This window comes from Gymnoscopelus braueri (assembly GCF_963280865.1).
Source record: "Gymnoscopelus braueri genome assembly, chromosome: 17".
Classification (NCBI taxonomy): Eukaryota; Metazoa; Chordata; class Actinopteri; order Myctophiformes; family Myctophidae; genus Gymnoscopelus; species Gymnoscopelus braueri.
Window position 1 is genome coordinate 48,776,086 of NC_137617.1, and position 21,112 is coordinate 48,797,197.

The following is a 21,112-nucleotide window of genomic DNA, read 5'->3' on the forward strand; positions in this document are numbered from 1 at the left end:
ATTTGAGTTAAAAATGTTCGCTTTAAAAAATATATATATTAAAAGATTTGCACAAATGTGTACACTTTTTTTAATAGCCAAAGTATAAAATAATGGTTATAGTTCAAATCTAAAATAACACAGATGTGTTTCCGGATGGAATGTGTTAATAAATCAATATTTCTTTAACATTAAATGCATTATTAATCCCTTCAGTGTAGAACAGTGCTTTATTGAACGGAATCTCATCCTCAGATGTACTTAACACTTTACAGTAGAGTTCAGTCATAATTAACACACAGTGTTCAACGCATACATAATAACGCTGTAGAAAAACCGTCAGTCCAACAACTTGGAACATTCATAACAAACTGTGAACAACATAGTTCTGTTGAAAGGCCTCTTCACCAGGTTCTGGCAAATCGACGCTGTTAGGCAATAGTTTCTGTTGTGCGTAATGCCGGACCAGAGCTCGATCAGCGAGAGAGAGAGAGAGAGACAGAGGGAGAGAGGAGAGGGATAGGGAGAAGGGGAGGGAGAGCAGAGGGATGGACAAATGGAGGGATGGATGGACGGAGGGAGAGAGAGTGAGAGAAAGCGAGAGGGACTTTGTTAGGCAGACCAGAGCTTGATCAGCGAGGGAGAGATTGAGAGATGGATAGGGAGAGGGAAGTAGAGAGGGAGAGAGAGATCCTATTTCATCCATGCATTCATAACCTGGCCAATGCTGGGTACCGTATGTTGTTAATGCAGTAACCCAGGCAACTCAGGGCAAGCTGATAATCAACGTACATTTCCTGCATGTAATTCATCCATAGCTCTAATACAGTATGACATTATGCGTTCAGCCGTACACTGAAAGCTCCATCAAAGGCACAACAAATTCATTGTGACAGGCGCTCGGGCGGCGCAGTGGTAAAGTCCCTTCCCCACCACACCACGGAGGTTGTGAGTTCGAATCCGGCTTTGTCGGGCGTCTGTGCCAACACAATTGGCCCGGGTTCGGGGGAGGCAAGCCGGGCGGGGAGGAGGAGGGTGATATTGGTCACGTACTCCCACAGACTGGGGCGGCGCCTGTCAGCGGGGAGTGTTGGGCGGGAGGTAGTCACGCGTAGCCAGACAACTATTCCACAATCTCCGAATGCTATATATAGTCTGGAACTACACCTCTCGAAATCCGAGAGAGGAAACTGGCACTTCCGTTTGCGATATTTAAAAAATATATATCTTTACATTTTATTTTTAAATTTCCATTTCTGCTAAGCAGCAAGCTACATATGCTTAGATGATTTTGATTTCTATGATTTTTTGATTTATATGAGGATAAATTTGCGCGACTGTAAAGACGAAACAGAAGTGGGGAGGAGGCTTCCGAGTCCCAGACTGTATGACCGGAAACATAAAAAAATTGTGGGAGGCAACAGTCTGGCCACACGAGACTAGGCGGGAGGAGTACTCACTGGCAGGTGAGGGAGTACGATACAACAGCAGTAGCCTCGATCTCCAGGCTTTTATTTTTTTTAGTTTAGCTAAAAAATAAAAGCCTGGACCAGCGAGTCGATGTTCCGGGCATAGGAAGTGGGAGTCATCCTCAACCAACCAGAGTGCAGTGGGCGTCCCTCCAAATGTTATGCGGAGCGGAGCGGGGCGGGGCTGACGGACAGATCGGTGAACCAATGGGATCAGGCGCATTCTCTCTCCGCTGATTTGAAACCCGCCCCTCTAGACAAGAAATCAGACAAGCTAGGGCAGCCTACAACAGCAGTGACACAGAAATGTGTGTGGGGATGAATTAATTGGAATAACAACTAAATTGGGCAGGAAAAGGGGGTACAAAATAATTGGCTACTCTGAATTAATCGTGACAAATCATCAATGATCTATGTAATCAGTCTGAGATGGTTTCTTTTACTGCCGCGGAATCCTCATCACTTTTAATGGTGGAGTTTTAGTTGCTTTGGCTGGTTTATCTACTTTATTTCTTTTGACAGTCGCCTCTCCCTACTTCGCTGTTGTCTCCGACTTCTCAACTGTTGCTTGTATCTTCCTTCTTAGCCGTCGTGCCTCCCTTCTTCGCAGCCGTCTCTAACTTCTTCGCCACTGCATTCCCTTTCTTCGCCGTCGCAGCTAGTTTCTCTACGATCGCATCTCCCTTCTCTACCGTCTCTACCGTCGTCTCCGACTTCTTCGCCGTCTCCGACTTCTTCTTCTCTGTTTGTTCTGCCTTCTTCGCCGCCGCCGCCAGTTTCTTCATTTTGGGAGCCGTGAAGGTGAGCGAGGCCTTGAGGAAGTCCAGCGGGAAGATGCCCACGTCCCCGTCGTAGCGGTTCTTGGTGACCTGCAGCGACCGGCGGCCGGGACACGTCACCAGCTTCTTCTCCTGCAGGATGAGCACGTTGTCCGCCTCCTGGCTGGCCTGCAAAGGAGGGAGGGAGGGAGGGGTCAAAAGGTCAAAACCTTTCCGCGTCGGGTCAATGCAGCTTTTTGGAATCGGAAAGGGGCTTTTGTCGTTTTTCAGTGTTGATTCTGACAGCACATTTTGATTGAGTTTTAGTCATATTTTAGTCATCTGAAATGCTTTAGTTTTAGTCTAGTTTTAGTCGACTGAATATCATAAGATTATAGACGACTAAATCTACAGTTGATTTTAGTCGACTAAAATGTATGTTGGCGGTGCCTTGATGGCGTCGTAATGGCTGATTATACACTTGGTTTGCATGCTGAAAATAGCAGATCTACAAGCTCACAACGCGCCGCAGCGCGAAGCGTTGTGAGCTTGTAGAGCTGCTATTTTCAGAGCGCAACACCCGAGCGCAACCAAACATAGAATGACTTCACTAGTCACTCCCTAACGTTTTAGTCTAGTTTATATTTGATGACGAAATTGTCAGTATATTTAGTCTTAGTTTTAGTCATCATAGTTTAGTTTTTATTTAGTTTTTATTTAGTTTTCGTCAGTGTAAAAAGGTAGTCGACAGACATTTTTCCCACCACTACTACCCCACCACTACTACCACTACTACCCCACCACTACTACCCCACCTACTACCCCACCACTACTACCCCACCACTACTACCCCACCCACCTCTACTACCCCACCTACTACCCCACCACTACTACCCCACCACTACTACCCCACCCACCTCTACTACCCCACCTACTACCCCACCACTACTACCACTACTACCCCACCACTACTACCCCACCACTACTACCCCACCACTACTACCACTACTACCCCACCACTACTACCCCACCCACCTCTACTACCCCACCACTACTACCACTACTACCCCACCACTACTACCCCACCACTACTACCCCACCACTACTACCACTACTACCCCACCACTACTACCCCACCTACTACCCCACCACTACTACCCCACCTCTACTACCCCACCTACTACCCCACCACTACTACCACTACTACCCCACCACTACTACCCCACCACTACTACCCCACCCACCTCTACTACCCCACCTACTACCCCACCACTACTACCACTACTACCCCACCACTACTACCCCACCACTACTACCCCACCACTACTACCACTACTACCCCACCACTACTACCCCACCCACCTCTACTACCCCACCTCTACTACCCCACCACTACTACCACTACTACCCCACCACTACTACCCCACCTACTACCCCACCACTACTACCCCACCACTACTACCACTACTACCCCACCACTACTACCCCACCACTACTACCCCACCCACCTCTACTACCCCACCACTACTACCCCACCACTACTACCCCACCACCACTACCCCACCACCACTACTACCACTACTACCCCACCACTACTACCCCACCCACCTCTACTACCCCACCACTACTACCCCACCTACTACCCCACCACTACTACCACTACTACCCCACCAATACTACCCCACCTACTACCCCACCAATACTACCCCACCTACTACCCCACCACTACTACCCCACCACTACTACCCCACCTACTACCCCACCACTACTACCCCACCACTACTACCCCACCACTACTACCCCACCTACTACCCCACCTACTACCCCACCACTACTACCCCACCACTACTACCCCACCTACTACCCCACCACTACTACCCCACCACTACTACCCCACCTACTACCCCACCACTACTACCCCACACCTACTACCCCACCACTACTACCCCACCACTACTACCACCACCAACTACCCCACCACTACTACCCCACCTACTACCCCACCACTACTACCCCACCTACTACCCCACCACTACTACCCCACCACTACTACCACTACTACCCCACCACTACTACCCCACCTACTACCCCACCACTACTACCCCACCACTACTACCACTACTACCCCACCACTACTACCCCACCTACTACCCCACCACTACTACCCCACCACTACTACCACTACTACCCCACCACTACTACCCCACCTACTACCCCACCACTACTACCCCACACCTACTACCCCACCACTACTACCCCACCAACTACCCCACCACTACTACCCCACCTACTACCCCACAACTACTACCCCACCACTACTACCCCACCACTACTACCCTACCACTACTACCCCACCACTACTACCCCACCTACTACCCCACCACTACTACCCCACCTACTACCCCACCACTACTACCCTACCACTACTACCCCACCACTACTACCCCACACCTACTACCCCACCACTACTACCCCACCAACTACCCCACCACTACTACCCCACCTACTACCCCACAACTACTACCCCACCACTACTACCCCACCACTACTACCCTACCACTACTACCCCACCACTACTACCCCACCTACTACCCCACCACTTCTACCCCACCACTACTACCCCACCACTACTACCCCACCACTACTACCCCATCACTACTACCCCACCTACTACCCCACCACTTCTACCCCACCACTACTACCCCACCACTACTACCCCACCACTACTACCCCACCTACTACCCCACCACTACTACCCCACCACTACTACCCCACCACTTCTACCCCACCACTACTACCCCACCACTACTACCCCACCACTACTACCCCACCACTACTACCCCACCACTACTACCCCACCTACTACCCCACCACTACTACCCCACCACTACTACCCCACCACTTCTACCCCACCACTTCTACCCCACCACTACTACCCCACCACTACTACCCCACCTACTACCCCACCACTACTACCCCACCTACTACCCCACCACTACTACCCCACCACTACTACCCCACCACTACTACCCCACCTACTACCCCACCACTACTACCCCACCTACTACCCCACCACTACTACCCCACCTACTACCCCACCACTACTACCCCACCTACTACCCCACCACTACTACCCCACCACTACTACCCCACCACTACTACCCCACCACTGCCATGGAAGACATGCTGGCTTCTATGGCATCCAAATGACTGAAATCACTGACTGAGAATAACCTATAATCAGTGGTGTAAAGTAACTAAGTATATTTACTCCAAGTACTGTACTAAAATGTTGAGGTATTTTTTACTTTACTGGAGTATTTCCAGTACTTTTCATCTGAGAGGCAAATATTATACTTTTACTCCACTACAATCGTTTCAAAACTTTAGTTACTAGTTACTTTGCAGATATAAACTATTACATTATAAAACATACATTAACCACTTTAGCCCTATTTCATACCTAGGCTATATTTGAAAATAGCAGATCTACAAGCTCACAACGCGTCGCATCGCGACGCGTTGTGAGCTTGTAGATCGGCTATTTTCAAACATTTCAGCACTTTTACTTTTGGTACTTTAAGTACATTTTGATACCAATACTTTTGCAATTTTACTCAAGTAAATTTTGAATTCCGGACTTTTACTTGTGACGGGAGTACTTCTAAATTGCAGTATTGATACTTTTACTTGAGTAAAACATTTGAGTACTTTCTCCACCACTGCGTATAATCCATGAAACTGTGATGACGTGACAAATCACAGTGATGGTGAACCAGTGCCTCTCCTCCTTTACCTTCGCCGTTCCAAAGATGGATGCAGTCTGCAGATCCCTGTCGTCCTCCTCCTTCCTGGGGTGGATGATCAGGGTGATGTGGCAGCTGCTGTTGGTGGCAAACTTCCTGAACGCGCCGATGATGTGGTCCTGCAGGGCGAACCTGAACGTTCACAACGAACACGTCATTAATTATCTGTTAGTGTTCAGTGGTTCTCAACCTGTGGGTCGGGACCCCCAGGGGGGTCCCCACATGATTTTTTTGGGGAAGTGACAATTTAAGGACTTTAAGACCTTTTTAATACCTCCAAAAAAAAAAAAGAAAAAAAAGAAAGAACAGAAAAATGACCATTACTGCATCAAAAATAATCAACAAACTATACTATAAAAACTGGTCAAATTGTCAAATAATATAAGAAAGAGGCAGAAACGCCTCTCAACGCCTCGCGGAGCTTGTAGATCGGCTATTTTCACAATATTTATCTGTGGAACCAAGTCAAACAAGTGCTTGTCAGGGTGGGGGGTCCCCAGTTCAAATATGATTATTTTGGGGGGTCCCCAGTTCAAATATGATTATTTTGGGGGGTCACAGCCTGAAAAGGTTGAGAACCACTGTGTTAGTTTACGTTTCACAATGAATATTAAACCATAAACTAATAACAAACTGAATGTCAGTAGATTTTAGTTCAATTGTTGTACACATTTCTACATATACCTGAATGGGAGGAAATTGACCAAAGTTACCAAATGAAGACCTTAAAGGGGGTATTTCTACAAGCCCACAACGTATCGCAGCGCGACGCGTTGTGGGCTTGTAGATCGGCTATTTTCAGAGCGCAACACCCGAGCGCAACCAAGCATAAAATCCGTCCCTCACCAACATTTTAGTCTAGTTTTTTGTTTGTTGACGAACTTGTCAATATATTCAGTCTTAGTTTTAGTTATCATAGATTAGTTTTTATTTAGTTGGTAGTTTTTATTTAACTGGTAAAATGTCACTCACTTGTCTATGGAGAGCTGCTCCTGTCCCATCATGAACTGTAGGTTGTCAATGATGACGTGGTTGATGTCATACATGTACACAGCATGCTGCATGGTGTCTAACACTATCCTGAACACATGGAGAGAGAGAGAGAGAGAGAGAGAGAGAGAGAGAGAGAGAGAGAGAGAGAGAGAGAGAGAGAGAGAGAGAGAGAGAGAGAGAGAGAGAGAGAGAGAGAGAGAGAGAGAGAGAGAGAGAGAGAGGTTAATGCTCCTACTAGCTGTACAAGCTTGTATATCGGTAATTAATTAAATAATTGCCAGGCATCTGCAAGGCATCTGCAATTATATTAATTTTGGTCATTTCCAATATATTGTGTAGCCTATAGGATTTCATCCCCATAATAGTATTCATATTATTTCTGCAAGACTGCAATGAAAAAAGACCCTTCACAGATTATAGAGAATATAAAATGTTAAGAATCGGTTCAGAGTTGACTGAGTACGGCTATAGTTAAATGTGAACCTCTTGCTGATATATATATGCATCATGCGCTCTGCGCGCCCGTCGCGGCCGGTGTCCTTACAACATAACATTTCTTTTTGCACTTAAGACGTGGTCTGACCACGTCTTAGCGGTATGCGCTGAGTCTTTTTAAGTGAAGGTGCATAATAGCAGATACCGCATTGCGCCCTAAATTAACATATGAACACCCCCCCCCCCCATGCGTAAAACATGCTGGCAAGTCTTATTACTTAACACATTGACTGCCAGAGTTTATTCATAATGTACTCACCCCTGTGCCAGCGATTTTTGTGTTTTGTTTTTTTTGTACTTTTTCATTCAAATAGCTTATCTGGTTGCGTTTTTAAACACATACGACAAATCGACCAGCAGAGAGCAGTAGATAGACAACTCGATCACTCGCTGACTCGCTCCCCCCTCCCAAACAGGCTCAAACAGCCCATACGTCATAACCGGATGTGACGTCTTCGACAATCACCGATCGGCCTTCAGACCGTTGTGATACACGAAGACGATGACTGTTAGTCACCCAGACCAAAGAAAATAGAAGTGGAGCTCTCTGTTCGTTTTTTATACCGTGTGAAAAAACTAGTTTTTCCCTATTCTGTCCGAAAATGACCGGGGGAAAAAAATTTGACCCGGAAACGGAATCTGCGTTATGCATCCGGCTCCGGGTGAGTGTGACGTAAGTGGAAAATGAAACTGATGATGAAAAATAAACAGAACAGTGTGATCACAGATTAAACAATGAAAATTCCAAAGAACGAGTAAACTCGTTCTTCAGAATTGCGGCACGCAAGCGATGGATTTGAAAAACGAGTTAACTCGATCTAGGCAATCAATGTGTTAAGTGTTTGCGTTCAGCGCACCTTGCATAATAGGGATTGAGCATAAGATGGTGGCGTTATCACCTAATTATCGCCTAAGACGCGGATTTAAGTCACGCATAATAGGGCCCTGAGTGTCTGACAGAAAGCAGGACTCACTTGAGGTTCTGCTGGCCATGGAAGGTCATGAACAGTGGTGGAAAAAGTACTCAAATGTGTTACTTAAGTAAAAGTATCAATACTGCAATGTGGAAGTACTCTGTTACAAGTAATAGTTCGGAATTAAAAATGTACTTGAGTAAAAGTACAAAAGTATTTATTGGTATCAAAATGTACTTAAAGTACCAAAAGCAAAAGTACAAAAATGTTTGAAAATAGCAGATCTACAAGCTCAATAGCGACGCGTTGTGAGCTTGTAGATCTGCTATTTTCAAATAGCCTAGGTATAAAATAGGGCTAAAGTGGTTAATGTATGGTTTATAATGTGATCATTTCTATCTGCAAAGTAACTAGTAACTAAAGTTTTCAAATAATTGTAGTGGAGTAAAAGTTCAATATTTGCCTCTGAGATGTAGTGGAGTAGAAGTAAAAGTATTGGAAAGTGGAAATACTCAAGTAAAGTACAAATACCTCAAAATTGTACTTAAGTACAGTACTTAAGTAAATGTACTTAGTTGCTTTACACCACTGGTCATGAAGTAGACTTACTTGAGGTTCTGCTGGCCATGGAAGGTCATGAAGTAGACTTACTTACATGGAAGGTCATGAAGTAGACTTACTTACATGGAAGGTCATGAAGTAGACTTATTTACATGGAAGGTCATGAAGTAGACTTACTTACATGGAAGGTCATGAAGTAGTCTAAGTAGACTTACTTGAGGTTCTGCTGCCCATGGAAGGTCATGAAGTAGACTTACTTACATGGAAGGTCATGAAGTAGTCTAAGTAGACTTACTTGAGGTTCTGCTGGCCATGGAAGGTCATGAAGTAGACTTACTTGAGGTTCTGCTGCCCATGGAAGGTCATGAAGTAGACTTACTTACATGGAAGGTCATGAAGTAGTCTAAGTAGACTTACTTGAGGTTCTGCTGCCCATGGAAGGTCATGAAGTAGACTTACTTGAGGTTCTGCTGCCCATGGAAGGTCATGAAGTAGAGCGGCAGCTCCTCGAAGCGGTCGGCCCAGTAGTCGTACCGCTCCAGGTTGTCCTCCAGCCTCTGCATGGAGAACTGGGTGAGCATGATCTTGGCCAGGCGCACGTTGTTGATCTCGAAGCTCCCCCACAGCGTGTTGACGCCCTGCGTGCACAGGTCCAACGCCACCTCGCTGATGAGGGTGGTCTTCCCACTGCCCGTAGGACCTGGAGGAAATAAAAGAAAGGGAAAGAAATCTCAGTCTCTGTCAGGGTGGAAAACCTCATTATGTTCCAAACAGTTACTTTTCAGAATTTAACCCATTCAATCCAGGAACGCATCTGTGTCATTTTAAGATTTCTTTGGCTATTCAAAAAATAGCAGATCTACAAGCTCATATCGCGGCTTGAAAAATCATGAAAATTTGAGCAAATCTTTGAATATATATATATACATTTTAACTCAAATCATTGCTTCTGGGGGTCCTTGGAGCAAAGTGTTTTGAGATGGGGGTCCGTGGACAAATGCATATCATTTTGGGGGTTCTTGACATGAAAAAAGTTTGAGAACCACTGATATTATAGCAACATAAGTAAAAAAAATAATAAACTGTTAGGATTTAGAAGACATTTGTAGAATCCCCAGAAGCAAAGATTTGAGTTAAAAATGATCGCTTTAAAAAACAAACATATATATTCAAAGATTTGCACACATTTTCACGATCTTTCCCACCAAAATTGCTGATCTACAAGCTTGTAGCGCAGCACTCGGTGCCACGCTATGAGCTTGTATATCTGCTATTTTTGAATAGCCAAAAGTATAAAAGAATAGTTATAGCTAAAATCTAAAATGACACGGATTGAATGGGTTAAAATCAAAAATAGCAAAAGTAGCAGATCTAGGAGCTTGAAACGCGGGCGTGAGAGCTTGTGGATCTGCTTCTTTTGAGTGACGCTGCTGTAGAACGATCAAGTAGGGCTTGAATGGGCACCGATGGCCTAGGCGCATACCACATCATATAGGCTCTAATGCAGCCTGAGAGCGAGTCGCTGAGCCGCCTTGCATGGTTTCTTCCACCATCGGTGTGTGAGTGTGAGTGTGTGTGTGTGTGTGTGTGTGTGTGTGTGTGTGTGTGTGTGTGTGTGTGTGTGTGTGTGTGTGTGTGTGTGTGTGTGTGTGTGAATGAATGAATGTGTGAGTGTGAATGTAATGGACATTGTAAAGTCCTTTGGAGAAAGGTGCTATACAAATGCACCATTTACCATTTTTACCTGCTTAATATTTTCAACTTAGTAGACACTTATTAAGTTATTAGGACACCAAAAAGATGGTTATTGTTATGGATTTACTGATTGTAAACTCGATTTCAAAATGCCTCAAAACACTCAACATTAAAATATTTTTGGACTGTTGAAAATATCAGCATAAATAATGGCCTGAACACTGGAAAATATGTCATAATGTATAGTTTTTACCACTTTCAACCTGGTGTCCCTCTGTTGGGCATGTCGTGTCATATATGCTTTTTCAAGAATCATTAAACAACTCCAAAATAGCATTGTGACTGTGAGTTTGTAGATCAGCTATTCTCGCTATTCGTCCTACAATAAAGTACATGGGGCTCGCTGAAGTAGTTAAAGGTTTAATGACATTCACTTTTACACCACATTCAAAGTCTTTGTCATGGTCCTTCAAAAGTGTACAAAAAGTTTTAAGTGAAAATTCCATTCCAGTGATCCATGGCAGGTGTTTTTCTCTCACATTTCTAAAGCCTTTTCAACTGCAATGGAAAAAAAAATCTTTGCCTGCGGGTGTCGCTGGTGAGGGATTTTGCCTGTCAATCATCGCCTCTGCTCCGCCCCCCCCAAAGGAAAGGATAGGGGAGGGGAGGGGCGAGGAGGAGAGTGGGCGGGATTAATTGACTGTGACCTCACTGTCGAAGGGCCAAGCTCAGATTACTTTTCAGCCTAATTATTCAGAAAACCCCAGACCACAGAAAATCCACTGAATGTTCTAAGTTCAGGTTTTTTGGGTGTAATTGAGGTCATAAAACCCCAAATAAAACATTGAAAATAAAAAAAGTGAAAATGAATGTCATAGAACCTTTAACTCTCACCACTCTAACATACCTGTGAAGACAGTCAGCTCCCCCTTGCGGTGGCCTTTCAGGATCCTGTTGAGCTCCGGGAACCTGGTCCACTTCACCCCGGCCATCTGCTCGACGTCGGCCAGCTCCCCGTAGACGTCGTCTCGGAGCTGCTTGAAGGACACGATGGACTTGTGTCCCGCCGGGATGGAGGCCTTGACGATGAGGGACAGGTTCTTGCCCTGAGCCAGGGCCTCCGCGGGACAGGGCTGGAACTCCCCCGGGCGCACCAGCGAGCAGCGCTTCAGACCCAGCTTCCGGGAGAAGATCTTGGAGGCCTGTGTAAAAGTGACCAAAATGAAATTCGATTACTATGATTCTATTAACACATTCCATGCCAGAGTTTAATCTCATAATGTACTCACCAGTGCCAGCGTTTTATTGTTGTTTTTTTGTTTTTTTCATGTCGCCACAGACCTCGCTAAATAAGTTAAAAGTGCGCGTTCATTTGGTTCTAAACACACAGCGGATCTGTGAGAAACGGCCAGCGAAAACAGTTTCCAAATGCGAGCCGCCATCTTGAAGCTACAGCCGATCAACGGTAAACAGTGATCAGCGAGGAGAAAAACAACAACCGAGAAAATCGAGTTTTAAACAGGATCCCAGACAGGAAGCGGATACGATCGAAAAAACCGGAACCCGAATAATTCCGTTTCCGACCGGAAACCGGAAACGGAAATGGATCAAAAAAATCCGGAAAGTGCACCTGGGGCAATATCAATGGGAATCGGCGGTTCGCGTAGATCTACGCGACTGGCACGCTGCGGCTTTAAATAGGTTCGCGTAGATCTACGCGACTGGCATTCAATGTGTTAATAACGATTATTCTTATATTCGACCAATCCCCCCCCCTCCCGTTTTTTCCCCCAATATATATATATATATATTTTTTAATCGTTTTCCATGTTTTTTTGTTATGTTTTGGGGGGGATTAGTATAGGATAGTATTTTCATCAAATGACCATCCAGGTTACAATAACAGCATTGCATTGGCCTATAAACTGTTTTTTTTTTTAACCCATTGATACCTGGAACGCATCTGTGTCACTTTAGATTTCTTTGGCTATTCAAAAATAGCAGATCTACAAGCTCATAGCGCGGCACCGAGTGCCGCGCTATGAGCTTGTAGATCTGCTATTTTTGAAAAATCGTGAAAAAATATTTTTCAGATTTTTTTCCAAAAACTGTTAGGATTTAGAAAACATTTTTAAGAATCGCCTCAGGTCTTAAAGGGTTAAATAAACAAAGACAATAGAACCACTGATATATAGCAACATAAGTTTAAAAAAAGACATTTGTAGAATCCCCCAGAAGCAAAGATTTGAGTTAAAAATGTTCGCTTTAAAAAAAATAATATATATATATTCAAAGATTTGCCCAAATTTGCACGATTTTTCTAAACAAAATAGCAGATCTACAAGCTCGTAGCGCGGCACTCGGTGCCGCGCTACGAGCTTGTAGATCTGCTATTTTTGAATAGCCCAAAGTACAAAAATCACGATTATAGCAACAACGACAAAAATAGATTATTAGAATATTCGATTATTCTGACCCATGATCCCTACCTCCAGTGGTGTAAAGTAACTAAGTACATTTACTCAAGTACTGTACTTAAGTACAATTTTGAGGTACTTTTACTTTTCTGGGGTATTTCCAATTGTCTATACTTTTACTTCTACTCCACTACATCTCAGAGGCAAATATTGTACTTTTACTCCACTACAATTATTTGAAAACTTTAGTTACTAGTTACTTTTCAGATATAAATTATTACATTATAAAACATACATTAAACACTTTAGCCCTATTTTAAACCTAGGCTATTTGAAAATAGCCGATCTACAAGCTCACAACGCGTCGCATCGCGACGCGTTGTGAGCTTGTAGATCGGCTATTTTCAAATATTTAGTCATTTTACTTTTGGTACTTTAAGTACATTTTGATGCCAATACTTTTGTACTTTTACTCAAGTACATTTTTAATTCTGGACTTTTACTTGTAACAGAGTATTTTTATATTGCAGTATTGGTACTTTTACTTAAGTAAAGAATTTGAGTACTTTTTCCACCACTGATCCCTACCTCCCAGGAGCGCATGTCCCCTCCCAGCCACAGGGTGACCCGCTTGAACTGCTCCAGGTACGGCAGCAAGGCGGGCGGGAGGCAGCTGATGCCGCGGGGCAGCGCCACGCTGGGGAGGCCCGTGGCCTGGCTGGCGGCCAGCGCGTCCAGCTCGTGGGCCGTCAGCACCACCTCCTGGTCCTTGCCCTCCACCAGGGGCAGGCCGAAGAGGCTGTGGTAGGAGCCCGGTCTGGGGACGGTGGCCTCGGTGTACCGGACTCTGACCCCGTCCTCGGCCATCTGGGCGGACAGGAGCTTGACGCCCTTCAGCTCGGCGGCGGGGCCTCCGAACCAGGGGAACACCAGGCTCTTGGTGGGCCTGAAGAGCTGCACCCCGAACCTCTTCAGGGTGGCGTTGGAGACCCTGGTGATCTGAAAGCACGCGTTGTAGGTCAACTTTATCTCCCAGACACAGTGAACACTTTGTTCATAACATACATTGTGAATGAATACAAGAAGACTCACTCCAAAACCAACTCACCCCAACTCAAAAAGGAAAACTCACCCCGGAGCTAGGAACACTCACCCCGGGGGGTGGGTAAACTCACCCCAGGACCTGAGAAAACTCACTCCGGAACACTCACCCCGGGGGTGGAAAACTCACCCCGGGGGAGACGCACTGTGATTGGCCAGTAGTCACTTTGAGTGGCAGTTGGGGCAAACGCAGTCAGTGGGGCAAACGCAGTGAGTGGGGCAAACGCAGTCAGTGGGGCAAACGCAGTCCCCACCAAAAATATTTACTATTCTGTCCCTATCGGTACATAACTCGGACGGCGCTGATTCGACTAGCAGACCATCGGCTGGTCGTTGCGGGCACTCGCGCCTGGAGGCGCTCGGGCGCAACTCCTCAGCCTCAAGGTCTGCTGAGTCGGCGCGCCTCCGTCATGGTCCAAAACTATACTTTATCGGCGAAAAAAAGAAGTCCGCGGATGACTGAAAAAGTTTTACCCCAAGCATTCTGTGAAAATGGAAAGCTCACAAAGTTAAAAACCATTGGGGTGAGTTTTCCGGAGTGAGTTTTCTCAGGTCCTGGGGTGAGTTTTCCTACCCCCGAAAATCTTGGGGGTGAGTTTTCCTACCCTGTGGGGTGAGTTTTCCGGAGTGAGTTTTCCTAGCAATGGGGTGAGTTGGTTTTGGAGTGAGTCTTCTTGATACCTTGTGAATGGCATATTTAAAAGTATCCCTGGCTAATAAGCCAACCCTTTAAACAAAAAACACTCCATGTCCTATACTGTAGCTGCATGTCACCATGTCTCCCCCCCCTGCCCTTTTTTCTTTCGAGTACCTATTATATATATTTATAATTAAATGTATTAGTCTTGGGAAACTTTAAATGTATATTTGTTTATTGCTATTTTGGATCCTGGGATGGGTGCACACTGTTTATTTCCAGATATATTTTTTTACTTTATGCATTAGCCAACCTCCTGATTGAGTTGACTGTGACCTCACTTACCCTATTGGGGTGAGCCGATCATTGCATAGTGGTAACCTATATAAACGTGTGTGTAATGTATGCCCTTTTCCACTATATATGTCCTGGTGAAGGTCTGAACAGGCCGAAACGTTGATGAGCAATAACATACCAAGCAGAGCTTTTTGCAACTTTACCAGTGTGCAGACTCTATTCTTTTTTGATGATACTTTGTTTGTCTTGCACCTGGGCCACGGATGTGCGTGCACTACCTTTTTCATAATAAGCCAAATATGCCTTAATACATTATAATTGCCCTCTATAACTAAAATCAAAAAAATCAAAACACCTTAAATATTTTACTTATTTTAGAAACGGTTCATCTTTCAATCAATAGGGGCAATGCCCGTCACAGGTGGATGATGTAATTTGTCCATGTGTGGTCTAACTCTATGGAGTTAATGGAATACATGTGCAAAAAAAACATTAAAATGTTTAAAATATCGATTCGAGTTTTTTTTTTCTCACATGCATTCAGCTCAGCTCATTCAGATTTTCAGCTTTTTTATATTTTAAAATGTATGTACATTTTTCAACATGGAAACGATTATGACGATTATGCAAATAATAATTGGAATTATCTCAAATAATTAGGTGATTATGTCATAATTTGGACAGGGCTTACACATATACCTGAAACATAGTTTTGATCAGCTGGACCTCCTCGTCGTCGACGTCGGAGAGCGGTACGGAGCTGGACCAGATCCTCTGCGCCTCCCTCTGCTCGCACTGCCTCTCCTGCTCCTCCTCGGGGCTCTCCAGGTATCCCAGCAGGCCGTTGGGCTGGAGGAAGGCCTGCTCCTCCTTCCTCATCACCTCCAGACAGTCCTGCAGGAGGTAGGGATGAGAGAATGACATGATGTCACATGATTACTGTGGCAAAGATTCTTGCGATTAAACGATATTATCGCGACAATCAAAATATGCTTGAAAGGATCCCTGGCTAATAAGCCAAATATGCCGTAACACATTATAATTGTCCTCTATAACTAAAATGTCAAATTAAAAACGCCTTAAATATTGTATTTATTTTAGAAACAGTTCATCTTTCACTCAATAGGGGCGATGCCCGTCGCAAGTTGATGATGTAATTTGTCCATGTGTGCTCTAGCCTTGTGGAATTTATGGAATGCATGTGAAGATAAAACATTTAAAATAATGTTTTGATGCTCATATTAACACATTGATTGCCAAGATCGCATTGATGCGTTCTTTCATTTTTTTGGGACAATTCCACAAGGGGGCGACCTAACCCAGCTTTGGAATGATCGATCGTCACTCAAAGAAGTAAAATGTGGATGTGACGTCGCTCCAAAAAAACAGGAAGCCATCGGCAGCTGTAACTCAGTTTCTTTTTTTTGCATTGAAAACCACTAGTTTTCAGCGGGCCGAAGCCCCAAAATGGCGGATCGCGGTTGGAACGTTGTCGTTACTATGGATACACCGATACCTCCGCTAACCCACGGGGACTATTTTGTTAGTGTTTTTGGGACACAGTGTCGGTTCCACGGCGTTTCAAATATCATCGGATTGAGGTAATTATACGCTGGCAAGGGGATAGAAAACTATGTTTAATATCTTGGCAATCAATGTGTTAACCTTAGGAAGTATTACGTTGGTTTCTATGTTCACATGCATTCCATAAATTCCATAGGGCTGTACCACGCATGGGCAAATTACATCATCAACTTGCGACGGGCGTTGCCCCTCTTGAGTGAAAGATTAAAGGGATTGTAGGCGATTCAGAGATAAACAAAGAAAAAAAATCCAGCAGTTCGTTTCCCCGACCACCAGGGGGTGACGCACGGAGGACTTCCATAGAGTAAGGAGACTTCTAAACCGTCCATGCCGAATATAGGTTACTTTATTCGGATACAATTCGCGGAACTGCCCGCCCCTGCCGGTTCTCTGAATTTTTATTTTTAAATAGGCTCTTTCATGACAAATTGACCACATATATGAAGTTAAACAACTAAATTCTATCCAAACGCTTTTAGAAAAGTAAATTATGTGCCTCCAAAACGAAGTTTGAGAGCATTTTAAAACCGAAAGTAAAAAGTTCACACGGACACGGAGGCGCACGGATGCGCACATGCGTGAGTTAATTTACGGACCGGATACCCGGATGTGTAACCTGAATAGTAGGGAAAATACGGATTTCAGAAAGAGGACTGTGTTTCAATGCAGGAAAACACCCCAGCATCATTATATAGTGGCTGATAGAGGGGGAAAAATGCTAAATATATATATAGAGGTATTTTTCAAATTTAGGCTTAATGTTGCCTACAATCCCTTTAACTGTTACTATTATATAAATGTTCATATTAGAATATACATATTTTCCCCATATTCGAGGAATATTAATTGACCAGCCCTAATCCCTACCTGCAGGTCCTCCCAGCTGCCCTCCATCAGCGTGTCCTTGCACAGGAACTGGCCCGTGGTTTTGTCGATGAACATGGAGAAGTCCTCTTTCCCCGAAGAAGAAGGAGGAGTGGATCCTCCCTTCGCCGCCGCCGAAGGATCCACGAAGATGCTGGGGGCGTGCAGGCAGCTGTAGCCGTCGTGGAACGGGACGTCCTTGGAGCGCAGGTAGTGTTTGATGTCGGTGACCGACGTGACGGGGCCGGCGGGGATGGACTTGGTGTCGTTCCTGTGCCTCCTGGACGCGCCGAGGAGGGCCGGCGGGGGGTCGCCGGCCAAGAGCCATCTGTGTGAGAAGCCCGCATGACGGCCGCACGACGTCTGAGCGTGCTGCGTCCGGGTTAGGAGTCTCACAGCGGACTGTGAATAGTGTTTGTGGGGGGGCAGCCTCAGCCTCAGCCTCGGGCGGCTCCGGCCGGCCACCTGCGACCACCAGGTGGAGCCCCTGAGCAGAGAGCTGCTCCACATGAGGTAATCTGTTCAAGAGACATCCAACCTGCAAAACAAAACAGGATTATTTATGATTATACAATAGTAGTAGAGTAGCCACATTTTTTTTTACTCTCCTTTTCTCACAGTGAATGCCTCCTGCTGCTTGCCACTGCTGTTTGTAACCTACTGGCTCACCTGCCAGTCCCCAGCAAAATGTGTTAATACAGCATTCACAATTATTTTAACAACTTTATACATTTATACGTTGGCTGTTCAAAAATAGCAGATCTACAAGCTAACAACCGTACAATTTTAATACTTTTTTTTTTAATGCAAATCTTCTGTTCTGGGAGTCCCTGGCACAAAACATTTTCAGATGGGGGGGTCTGTGGCCAAATTAAATTAAATTTGGGCCGGGGGTCCTTGACATGAAAAACTTTGAGACCCACTGCACTACTGGACCACATTAGATCGCCATGGTTACAACAGAGGCTAGGCTGACGCGAGCTATTGGCCCGGGCTGTGACCCATATATGGTCATGGACTGACGGCAGATGTTGAAGGGGGGGGGGGGGGGTCGGTCTTGTCTGATAGAGCTACCAAACCGTTGGCTCTGAAACTCTATACAGAGACCATATACAAGATACCCATATAAGGAGCAGGCCAAGATGCCCATATAAGGAGCAGGCCATATAAGGAGCAGGCAGCGTCTAAGAGGCTGCCATAATCCGAGCTGGCGTCATAGACGGTACACACACACACACCATATATGGACATAGGTACCACATAAGCTCCATATAAGGTCAATGTGGTGACATCATTCAGCAGTATGATGTGGCATCTCTCAAGGAGAGAACATAAGACTCGTCAGCAGGTTCAGGAGTTCAGTTGGAGCATGAAGCCACTTGGAGGAATCTCACCCAGGTTCTAAGAACACTACAGCGGACCAGATCTCACAGACCAGAGCCAGTAGCGCTGAGCTTGGGCTCTAGGCTGTATTTTTCCAGTCCTGTTGCAGACTCCACCAGACTGTGCTAACAACAATCTACAACATATATACAAGGTAAAAAATTATAAAAGTTGTACAAGTAGTGCTAAATAGTAGATTATAAAGTGTAGAAACATGTAAAAAACCTGATGGGTGTGACAGTGACAGATAACAGCATCAGTACACACAGTGAATGACCATACTAATATACTGTATTGTTTCTGTTGAAACCTTGTATCTCCATGTTTCACATATTTCCCCCATAAATGAATGCTCTGCTTCATCATACAAGAGTGTCACGAAAATAGCAGATCTACAAGCTCGTAGATTGTAGATCTGCTATTTTCACCTTTTGTATACTAAAATAAAATAATGAAAAGGGAATGTTTCTTGACAGGGTTTCCACTTGACAGCGACAGTATTATCATTTATCATACAGAGTTGCATGTTCCCATGGTTACTGCCTGGTATAAATAGGATATATATGTGGCAAACAGACAGGAAAATACACAGACAATAAGAATATGACTAGAATATAGCCCACAGAATATAAATGGTAGAATACCTTAGCCAACCAGCTAGATATATACACTCCAAATAATGTCTAATTATTAGTACGTAGACATGTGTAACAAACAGCAGGACACCTGCTACACCTATACACCACACACTGCACAATGAACTGACCCTCCAGTGTGGAGGGAACAGGATAAGTGGGCACTAAGGAGGAGTGGGCACCTCGGTGTTAAATTGGCTATTTAAAAAAATATATATATTTGGAACATAAGTAAGGTCAAGTATACATGATTAGAACATGCTTAGCCCTTCCACAATTAAAATCTACACTTTCTACAACGGCTACAAATTGCTACAAAACCTGTATTTGCAGTCATTTTGGGGCATAAACAAGAAGTTGAAGGATACAATTTAGTCTGATAATGATGTTCACATCATGTATACTTTACATGACTTAATATTAATATTAATATTATTATTAGTAGTAGTATTTTTTATTATAATGATGTACCGTGCATGTTCACCTCATGTATATTTTTAAATGACTTAAGAACATTTTTCAAATATTCTCTTTTACATGGAGGTGCCCAGATGTCCCTATTTAGTGCCCACCTAGCTGTAGTATACAACCCTCGTAGACGTATTTATGATTCTGACGTTTTCAATCTACGAGAGTTGTAGGGTGCACTTCCCATAGTGACCTGGACTTTCTGCACTATGCCCCGTAGACACTCCAAACATTGTACAAAATGAAAATAAAGGTGCTTACCGCCGAGCCACAAATGTTAACTGGGTCTACGGGGTAGTAGTGTAATGTAATAATCCATATCTTTCAATAAATAAGTGTTTTAATGCCGTCTGTGGCCGATTCTGTCAGAAGTTCCCAATGGGCGGTAGTGACGGGTAGTGACGGGGCGCATCCGGTGGAACCCGGAATTACACTAAATGTAAACAGGAAGTAAACGGGGGTGAAAAAATGGCGTTCGGCCACAGACGGCATTAAAACACTACTTCATTGAAAGATATGGATTATTACATTACACTACTACCCCGTAGACCCAGTTAACATTTGGGGCTAGGCGGTAAGCACCTTTATTTTCATTTTGTACAATGTTTGGAGTGTCTACGGGGCATAGTGCAGAAAGTCCAGGTCACTATGGGAAGTGCACCCTACAACTCTCGTAGATTGAAAACGTCAGAATCATAAATACGTCTACGAGGGTTGTATACTACAGCTATCCTATCCTGTATATCCAGTGTGGAAGGAAGGTCACATAATACATGTATGTACTATATGGTGTGTTTTCCATAACATACACATCATGCTACATGTGAACATGAGCCTCTACAGTACATGAACATCTCATAACAGCCCATAACATGCAGATAAACAACATTGTACTCACACACTGTTACATCCATACATGTTCCTCCATGCTGTCTGCGACCCGGGCTTTTTGCTGGTGCGTCTCCAAAATAAGTCCGTGTGGAAACCGACGACAACCAGAGAGACGGTTGCCGTTTGTAGAGACCAGAAACAAATACAACAGACGTTCCAACAACG

At 44.6% G+C, this 21,112-nt stretch overlaps 2 protein-coding genes and 1 long non-coding RNA gene across 3 annotated transcripts in view; 1 reads left to right on the forward strand and 2 right to left on the reverse strand.

Annotated features, from left to right (window-relative positions):
- Positions 1–21,112, reverse strand: part of LOC308105257 (mamu class II histocompatibility antigen, DR alpha chain-like) — a 305,525-nt gene that overhangs the window by 124,605 nt on the left and 159,808 nt on the right. The window lies entirely within an intron of this gene.
- The window catches only part of LOC308105259, a 106,305-nt gene that overhangs the window by 24,027 nt on the left and 61,166 nt on the right, over positions 1–21,112 (forward strand). The gene's annotated exons all lie outside the window — the stretch shown is intronic.
- On the reverse strand, positions 191–21,015 carry twnk (twinkle mtDNA helicase). Its single transcript, XM_080454901.1, has 9 exons — positions 20,955–21,015; positions 17,574–18,108; positions 15,822–16,016; positions 13,676–14,086; positions 11,578–11,872; positions 9,435–9,675; positions 6,985–7,092; positions 6,003–6,144; positions 191–2,395 (listed from the first exon to the last, which is right to left on the reverse strand). The coding sequence occupies exons 2-9, from the start codon at positions 18,078–18,080 to the stop codon at positions 2,006–2,008; spliced, it is 2,289 nt and encodes a 762-aa protein (XP_080311027.1). The 5' UTR covers positions 18,081–18,108; positions 20,955–21,015; the 3' UTR covers positions 191–2,005.

Excerpts from the sequence above, each read along its gene's own strand:
- twnk (XM_080454901.1), bottom strand. The coding sequence starts at position 18,080 with ATGTGGAGCAGCTCTCTGCTCAGGGGCTCCACCTGGTGGTCGCAGGTG. Across the intron at positions 7,093-9,434 it reads CATGGGCAGCAGAACCTCAA|GATAGTGTTAGACACCATGC; the intron begins GTAAGTCTACTT and ends CCATGTGTTCAG. Across the intron at positions 6,145-6,984 it reads GAGCAGCTCTCCATAGACAA|GTTCGCCCTGCAGGACCACA; the intron begins GTGAGTGACATT and ends GTGAACGTTCAG.